Here is a 10,154-nt window from a genome sequence, read left to right on the forward strand (position 1 = left end):
GTTAAATAAGTCAACAGTTGTTTAGATTCCTGTAGAGGTGTAGATCACAATTAGGAGAATATTTGTTTTCCAATGTAGACTTACAGTATTGACATCTAAGTTAAAGATAATGTAATACAAATATTGCAACAGGCAGGTAATTCTTTAAGATCCAGATTTATAAGATTTATTCAATATTAGTTTGGAATGTCTAGAGTCAAAATAGTACATGGATATCATAGCTTGTGAGATATTGAAGGTAATTACTTAAACAAGCATTACATCTTTACAAAGAATTTAGTTTAATTAAATATTTTCTCCTTTTCAAAAAAACTTAATTTTCTAATATCATGTAAAATATATTAACATAAATTTAACAGAAGAAAACTGATCCAGTTTTATAATACAAAAATTTGTTTCCATTCTTCTTTCAACTTCTATACTTTAAAAGAGAATAAATTTGTTTGCCTGTCATATTTTCTATACATTATATTATTATTCTCAAACAATTGTAGATATCTAAGGTTCTAAAAACTTCTCAATGACAATAGCCATATGTAAAAGATTCTGAGTATCCTTCACTCTTATGTTGCATAAGTACTGTACATAAATGTCCTATCTTGAAATACTTAAATCCTCTTGTTATATATTTCAAAAAAGACAGTAAGAATAGTTATCAAATTCTTGGTGGCACACTGCATTATATATTTTGCTTCTAAACATCAATATTCTAATAACATGGAAACTGTAACAAGTAAATTGTAAACAAATTTCATTGAAATCAAAGCTAAGAGGGATAAAAAGCTGCATGGCAGTGTTATGTCCTAAAATGTATGCAAAATTCTGTAATTGAATTTTCTACATAAAAATTGACATGGTTTGAAAATTACAAGTTAGAGGTAATGATAATTAATTAAGTACATAATATAGCTATATTATGTTATACATAAAAATGTAATGAGTCATAAGTGGACCTAAGGGAAATTTGTAAAATTTTCATTTATGTATATATATTTATACACAAACACATACACAAAAATGAAAATTTTACATATATTCTACATTTTAATATATATATTAAAGCAAATTACAATTTTACTATAACATGAACTAACCTACTGGCGGAAGTGTATCCATCTTTCATCATTCCAGCAAATCTTCTTTCACCCGTCCTCGTAAAATCTCCCTGATTTTGAAAGAATAAAATCAGTAAATAATTTACTACATATTTAATAAATAAGCACAGATATTCAAGTTATCAATTAATATACTTTGTTAATTTTTTGCACAATTGTGTAAATTCTTTAAGTGTGAAAAGGATATATTTTATAAAATTATAAACTTTTTGTTAGAGGCTGTTATAATAATATTTGCTAAAAATACATTTATTTTAATAAAATGTTTGATTTTTTTAGATAATTTTGGCAAAATTAATGCTAACCAATTTCCATTATGCAAGTTTCTTTTTCAGTTTTGTTCCATGGGTATAATTCTGTATTTCTGATTGAAATGTAGATATCAAAACTGTGTCAATTATACAATGATGTCATAATATAAATATTAAATTATAGTTAATATATGCAATGAAATTTAAAAATTATTTGTTTAGACACATTAATCATTGCACTTCTTCATAAACATATATACTACTAAATGTCTTCAGATTCTCATAGAAAGTTCTAAATAATTACCAATTTATATACATTTTATGTTAAAACAATGAATTAATATATGCAAAGTGTTCTTTGTCAGATCCTGTTTTGGAAATAGTATAAGCAATAGAGAGAACAATTGATCTTTATATTATCTGCCATCAAGAAAACTTAATAATCATATTAATCTATTCAAGATAAATATTCATATTTCAAGTTAAAAGCTAAAGTTAACTACTGAATGAATAACCATAATAAATAAATCAATAAAATCAACATTAAAAGTCAGAAATGAATTTGCAATGACTAATTAGAATTTGAAGAGCAAATAATGCTAATGATTTAAAAAATATGCCCTGACATCCATTACCGCTTAAGATTTTCCCAATTTGCATTCAAATTTTAATTGCCCAACCAATTTGCATGATTCAACAGACTATAAAATATAATCAAAATAATCAGTTGTTGAAATTATACTTGATTTCTTTATCGATTAATATTCATTAAAAACAAATTACAAAATGAAATTTGTCATCAATGTCACTAATAGTCAAGTGTTAATTCAATTTTCTTTTTATTTTTAAAGTATGTACAGTACCTAGCAAACATGGACTACATAGATGATGTCTACTGAGAAAAATTTCAAATTTTTCAGAACATTTAATATATAAAAAAAATTAACATACATGTATTATGAAATCACAACTTTTTTAATCAAGATACTCTTTTAAGAAATAACAGTATAGGCCTAACTTTGAAAAATTTTGTATTTTTTTTACCGATGAAAAATCAAAGTGTAAAAAATATACACAAAAATATGGCATTAATTGGAAATTAATTATCAGAAATATTAACTATAACTTGAAGTAACAAAATTTCAAATCCATGAAATTTTATCACAAATCATTCATTCATTCATTCTGCATATTAAAAGCATTTGTTTTGTTATTTTTAAAATAATTATTTTCTTGGATATAAAATCATCAACAATATTGTTACTTCAAATTTGAAATGAGTTAAATAAAAAGAACATAAAAATTATTTGTTGTACATGGAAGATTTCTTTGATTAACTAATTAAAAGTAATTGACTGATTATTGTTAATGTACAAAAAATTTAATTAAACTTACCTTTAAAGCGGCAGTTCCGGCATACTGCCGACTGATTATGTCTCCATTGTTGGCCCACATCATCTGGAACACCCTTCTACAGCTTGCAGGCAGGATTCCTTCCGGTGGCAACAGGCCGAGTTTAATAAACTGCAATAAATGATAACCAGTGAAATCCACTTAAATCTAATGCATTTAAATTTATCCAAGTAATTAACATTATACTTGAGTGTCCATGATGGTTTTTGCCAGAGCTGTCTGGGCGATATTGGTACGATCCAAACAGTCCACGCAATTCACTCTGAAAACTCCTTTCTGTTCACAGATGAGCCCTTGGCTATCGAACCTATCAATATATTGACCATTTTAAAAGTTGTAGACTAATATGATATCAAGAGTAATATATTACATATTGAATAAAAAATGTTTTAGTAATACAGTATATTTTTAGACACAAATTTTAGAATAATTACTTTAAATTATGCTTATTTTCATACCAAGTATTGTAATTAACTTATTTTTAATTGAATATTACAGACTAATTATCAATATATACTGCAAATATCAAACAAAACCTATAATTAATTTAATTTTCAAATTTAATATTTGACACAGACATACCAACAATATCTCATCTCTCTGATAATATCCTTAATACTTTCAGTTAGAATGGTGATATTTTCAAACTTCATTCCTCTACTGTAACAAAACAGAATAAAAAACATAATCAATTTAAAATGGTAATAACAATTTAAAAAGTACTTTTTCCCAACAAAATAAAAAGAAAAGTACAAAAATATAATTAATGTCCATAGAGAGTTAGATATGATCATCAAAAATAGGGTGTCCAACATTAATAGAACATGTACTGATTGGAATTAATTACAAAGAAAGTAATGATTGGAATCAAGAAATTTGCATAAAAATACGATCAACAAGTAAAAAGAAAGGTTTAGTAAATTGCATAGTACCTTGCTATTAAAAATGGAATGTGGGAATGACCTAACTACAGAGGAGAAGACCAAAATCGATGCATTTCATCAAGAATGAAGAAAAGTAACTTGGATTACTAAAAATTTGGAAAAACCTTATTCAACAATCTCAAAGTATCTCAATAATAAGGAGCAATGAACAGAAAAACAAAACAGCGAGCGCAAGAGTTCAACAACACCTAGAGAATGACATGCAATTGTTTGACATGCACTGCAAGGAAACACATCCATTCAAAAAATCAAAAATGAATTAAAGTTGAGCTGCTGTAAATCAACAGTACACAATGTTTTGAGATCAACAGACAATATTTCTTTCATCAAAATGAAGACAGCCAACCAGCTCAAGAAAAACACACAAACAACTTTGATTAGAGTTTGCCGTAAACAACTTTCAAAAGAGGGGAAGGATGGCAAAAAGTAATTTTACTGGATGAGAAAAAGAGGAATCTCAAAGGAACTGATAGTTTTAAGTATTATTAGGCAGACAAAAGACTAGATCAAAAGCAGTACTCAGAGAATAGCTGGTGGTGGTACACTCATGACTTGGGCAGGGATTGGATGGAATGGAAAGACAGATCTAGTATTTATTGAAGGTCAAAACAACTCTGAAATTTATCAGGAGCTTGTCTAGAGGTAGCTCCAAACATATAGACAGAAAATTGCTGGACAGGACTTTGAATTTGTGCAGGATAATGCAAGCTTCCGTGTATCAAAATCAATGGTATCCTCATTTTTCAGAGCAGAAATGCCCGAACTTTTGAACTGGCCACTCCTCAGTGCAGATTTAAACCCAATTGAAAATGTTTGGGGTGAGTTTGTTTTCCAAATGTGCAGCAGTGAAAAGCAATACAAGCTCGTCAGTGAACTAAAGACTGCTCTCACTGATGCATGGGAAAATATTCCACAAGAACGACTGCAATCTTTGATTAATTGAATGTCTAATCGTATTTTTCAGCTTGTTTCCAAAAATCAGTAGCAAAATTAGCTACTAATTTAAAATGTTATAAGTCAAGATGTTCTATTAATGTTAGCTAAATACTATTAGCAAAAATAGAATGTCTATTTTGTTTGTTAATCATTTTTCTCCAAACTTGTGCAATAATTGTTGATATTTTGCTATCAAACATACTAGAAAATTTCATCAAAGTTATATGAAAATAATAAAGAGTTTCTAGGCAATCACTGTATGTTCTATTATTGTTGAAAGGACTTTATAAAAGAAATTGAAAAATTCTCAATAACATTCCAACATTGATTGTGATGTTAAAAAACAAAAATTCTGAATAAAATTCTAAGTTTAATTTACATCACTATTCTGCACTCTTTATCCTAATTATCATGAAATATTATGTAATAATAATAATCCTTCATAAACATCTTCTATGACATAAAAAACATGTTACATATTAAATTAATATTCAGACTTACCAGTATTCGTGAAAGTCAAAAGATATATAAGTCAAGTCAGGACAGTCGTACGAGAGTATTCCATTTAAGTAAGCCTCTGATAGAACTTTTTCTTTGCCTGTCTGTTCCACCAGGTTTATGATCACCTGGTTTCCATAAATGGAAAGTTCTTCAGCAAAGTGTTTCGCAAAAGCATCCAGAGTTTCTTCTTCACCTGAAAGAATAAATGTGTGTTGTTTCCCAAAAGAAATGTACCACAGGAGATTTGATCAGAGAAGCTTTGTAGACAAAGTATTGGTACAAGTATATAGTTTACTGGTTATAAGATGCATCATTTTGGGTTAGCAATACTGCCAAACAAAAATTACATATCTAATTGCACGAAATTCATATATGTGGTCAAATCATTTTCAACCAATGCAAGACCGGATGCATAATTATGTAACTAACATGTGTTCTGAAGATTGAACTTTTTAATACTCAATATGCAGATGATACAATAAAAAAAAACTGGTAATGTTTTGTGTTCTTGTTTATTTTAATGCTAAAAATTACTAACCACAATTGCATGGACTTGCTTATTTGCATAAACTGACAGTTCACAACAAGTATAGTAGTAAGGCATGTGTTCACAGTAATTGTGGCTGAAATATCAATGGAAACATGTTCAGGTTTGCTACAGGCTAAACAGTAAAATAACTAGTGGTTAGTCTGTAGCAAAATCTGTACATTTCCACTAACTATTGTAACTGCAAACCTCATGCATTACTACTCTTCATGTGAACTAACAGTTTATGTAAATAAGCAAATCCATGCAACATGGTTAATAACGGCTACTGCTTCCTAGTTGTCATAATAAACAAGTTTACAACTTTTACAAGAATTCTAGGGTGTAATTATTCAGTCAGAATGTTTCAAACGATTTAGGAAAGAACAGAGATTGTTCTAATTTACAGGCAAGGCAACAATGCTATACAGATGGTAAATATTTTTCACAACTGCCATCCCAATAAGCCAAAGCCACACCACTGTCATTCTGTGGCTCTATCAAAAATTTGTTAAAATGAAAATGGTACAAGACACAAAGAAATTGGGTCATCCTTGAAGTTACTGGTAATGTATCAGAAGTTGAATATACTTGTTTCAGCACTAAACAAACCTCAACAGTTGCTCTGTGAAATGGGAACTGCTGTTGGAATTTCTCAACCATCTGTCTATAGAATATTAAACAGGCACAAGTTCAGTCTTACAAATTCAATCTTACTTAGTTAAAATCATCTGACCTAATTCTTGATTTAGGTGCAATGATTTTGACTTCAAACTTGAATTTTGCAAACATTTCATAAATCTGTTATAGGACAATCCTGATTACTTTATTGCTCATTCTTCTCTGACGAATCAACTTTCTATTTGAATAGTCGAGTCCACAGATATAAATGCCATTATTGGGTACCCACTCTATGCCCAACTCAAATGCCACAAAAATAAATGTATGAACTGGGCCCATGTATTTAGATATCCTTATTGTGATAATCAAATCAGTACTTGAGGATATAGTGCTGCAGGAACAAGCCACTTGTTCCCATGTCTATAAACAGTGGGCAGTGGGGTCTATAAACAGGACAGAGCCTCTCCTCACTTCTAAATAGACTCCAGAAATGCCTTAGATGTGTTGTTTCCTAGGTACTGGATTGAACATTGAGACCCATATAAATGGCCTGCTTGATCCCCAATCTCACACCTCTTGATTTCTTCTCATGTTCCCATACGCATTGAACAGTTGAAAATAACTGTTTACTGGGAGTCAGCAAACTGTGAATGAACTGCAAGAAAAATTTGACTAGTTTGCCAAGAAGTAGCCCAAAGATGACGAAAGCTGCAGTTTCCTCATTTTATCATGAATTGTTTCACTGTTTGTCTGTTCTAAAATATGTACATAAGAGAATGTTCCAAATGAGAAATAAAATTCTTACTTTTGCAACAGATGAGTATTAATTACTGAATTTTTCATACAATTAACCAAAAATAAGCCTAATAATACCAATGAATTATTAACATTTTACAATACTGAATGAAATACTGAAAGAAAATTTTGTAATTATCTTGCCCTTCAGGAGTATACTGTATCTTCTTTCTTTTAATGACCAGCAAATGAAATACTAATTGTCAGTTCTGACCTATATGTTATTACAAACCTGGCATAATGTGGCAGGACTTATACTTGGTAGAATCCAAAAGTTTGGAATTTGGCATATAGTTCCTTGCCTTGAATAGTTTAAAACACCAACACACAACCACAATTCAAAAGAATTCCCTTGGGTAAAGATGATACACTTTATCCATTGTCATACAGCTTCTGATTGCTGCAAGCCATCTTTTGCAACCACTTGTAATGTTGCTTTTACCTCATGTGATGACTCAAAATGACGTCAAAACAATCTCAAGCTGTTTATAACAGATGGGTTTGTGCAAATGCAGATATGTAGTGTTTGCATGAGTCCATCCATTATAAATGGCCTGAGATCATTTTGAGTCATCACATGATATGGGTGGTTGCAAAAGATGGCTTACAGCAATACTTCCAGAAACTGTACAAGCATGGAAAAAGTGTATTGTTGCACAAAGGGATTCTTTTGAAATTGGTTGTGTTAGTGTTTTAAACTATTCAAGAGAAGGAATTACATGCTAAGTTCCAAACTTTTGGATCCTACTACATATTAACTTTACTTATAACTGTGTCCCTGATGCTTTGCCTACAAGCTTCTCTGTGCAATCTCCTAAAGCATCATTTGGAAAATACTATACATTATCAATTGCATCTCTTAAAAAGTTTTAAATCTACAAATCAAATAGTTATCATAAAGCACACACTGCTTTATTTGGAGAGATACTTCCAAATATATCTTTCCTGTAAACCAAGTGCCTTCAGAGTTGTGCTTGGTTCACAGGAAAGATATATTTGGAAACATTCCTTTAAATAAATCAGTATGTTATAAAACAACTAAATGAAAATTGGAGTGTAGTATTTTTTGTAACTGAAATCAAAACAAAACTTAAGATAAAATTCAGCTGAAAATACAATCAGTAATTTACAAAAATAAAAAACATATTAAAAACGTAATGTATGTGTTTAAATAATGTATTATTGTTGTTTTTATATAATAAATGAATTCAAAATTCTTAAATGAAGAGCACTCCTGTGGTCTTAGGAGTGTTCTTCATTATAGTCATGCATAACTGACCTAATCAAAGGTAATAAACATTTCCAATAAAATCCAATTTTTATTACCTTAAATAAGGAGTTTGTGCTTCCTTCTATTTAAACACAGTTCCAAGTTTCATTGAATTTCAACATTATGCATGAAGCATGAATTCCAACAAAAAAACATAAGTACATAAAAAAGTCTTGAACTGAATTGATAATTGAAGAAAAATATGTATTATTATATATCTTCAATTATTCTCATTGGTAATACGATAATATAACGTAAATACGAAAATATGAATATTTTCTATTTGATAGTTACATTAATAACTAAAAACTTTTGAACATATTTTTACATCATATAACAATTTTTATTGATTTAAATTATGAGTATTTTTATTAATGATATAGTTTTTCACACATGTAGGTTCCTTTTTTGACAATCTAGATAATTTCAGATACTTAGTAAGTTTTAACTAATAGTAAAACCATATAAACCACAGCACATACACTATGTGCATATAAAAGAAAATATGGAAAGAAATGCATTTTGCTTTGAGTAGAATCCAAACTCACAGATGTTTAACTCTCACATGACTAATCTCAGTATTTTCGATACTTAAAACATTTAAAAACAAAGAACCTATTCCAGCAATTATTTTAATTCATCAAATGCTTTCGGCTGTCTTTGTAGCCATCTTCAGGATCAAACACATTTTGAATAAATTCTTTAACATTTAAATATTGTATGTGTATGTGTTAATTAATATTGTCAACACCATCATCAACAATCTATATGGGTTGACAGTACCCTTAGACCAATTCAGTAATGTGAGGGCACATTTCCTCAATTTAAACATCATCCTAATGAATGGTGAAATCCATACGAGTGTTTATCTTAAACCTACTTACCACCCATTATACATATGTAGCTGTTCAAATAATCAGCCCAAATATAAAATGGAAGCATTTAAGGCCCATATCAAAAGAGCAAATAGCCACACTACAGACAAGGGACACCATTAAAGAGTTGAACAGAATCAAAAGCATTGCAGCTGCTCACGGGTACAGCCATATCATGGTTGATTATTTAATTAACACATACAACAACCCCAGATCTTGCAGAAAACCTAAACACTCTCTATCCATAATTGTGCCTGTAACATATAATAAATTATTAGATAATGCCTATAGAAAAACTGTCAGATTGAGCAACAGAGGAATCACATATAAGCAGAACAAAATTATTTACAGCTGCTTATGTAATGATAAAGACCCAATAGGTCCTGACACAGCCCCTGGAGATACGAGATACTGGTCAATCTATGTCTGGAAAACAAAACAAGCAAATACATAGGATACACTTCCAGAAACCTTCCTATAAGACTTAAAGAGCATCAATATGACATACGTAAAGGCAAAACCACAACTGCCCTAGCTATAGTGGCCACTGTACTAGAAAATATGCCAAACTTTAATGAAGCCAAGCTTTTACCTGCTTGTTCATCCCCTATTGTTTTTAAAACTCTTGAAAAAATATACATATACAAGCACAATGTCAAGAATTTGTCCATAAACTATAAAGATGCTGCTTGTTTATCAGCAGCTTGGAAGTACCTTCTCAATGCAGTGAACAGTGATACCAAAAGACTAAAACAATATTTCATTTATGCATTTATTTACTTTATTTTATTTTATTTCATTCTGTATACCTTTGTCAGCATTATACGTGTTTATTTATAATCTCAATTTATTCAATTTTATTGGGTTGTTTGGAAAGTAATTTCGTTTTTTTTTTTTTTTTTTTTCA

General features: G+C 29.7%; 1 protein-coding gene across 1 annotated transcript in view; it reads right to left on the reverse strand.

The window, feature by feature from the left end:
• Window positions 1-1,051: 1,051 nt before the first annotated feature.
• LOC111615130 (phosphatidylinositide phosphatase SAC2-like) overlaps window positions 1,052-10,154 on the reverse strand; it is a gene marked incomplete at its 5' end in the record, with an annotated part of 13,271 nt that continues 4,168 nt past the window's right edge. The window contains 5 exons of the mRNA XM_023356532.1: window positions 1,052-1,165; window positions 2,762-2,890; window positions 2,966-3,086; window positions 3,362-3,439; window positions 5,161-5,406. Coding sequence (XP_023212300.1) covers window positions 1,067-1,165; window positions 2,762-2,890; window positions 2,966-3,086; window positions 3,362-3,439; window positions 5,161-5,406 — 673 coding nt within the window. The remainder of the gene's footprint in view (window positions 1,166-2,761; window positions 2,891-2,965; window positions 3,087-3,361; window positions 3,440-5,160; window positions 5,407-10,154) is intronic.

The sequence above is a fragment of the Centruroides sculpturatus genome, unplaced genomic scaffold (assembly GCF_000671375.1).
Source record: "Centruroides sculpturatus isolate CEXI.00-Female unplaced genomic scaffold, Cexi_2.0 scaffold2335, whole genome shotgun sequence".
Classification (NCBI taxonomy): domain Eukaryota; kingdom Metazoa; phylum Arthropoda; class Arachnida; order Scorpiones; family Buthidae; genus Centruroides; species Centruroides sculpturatus.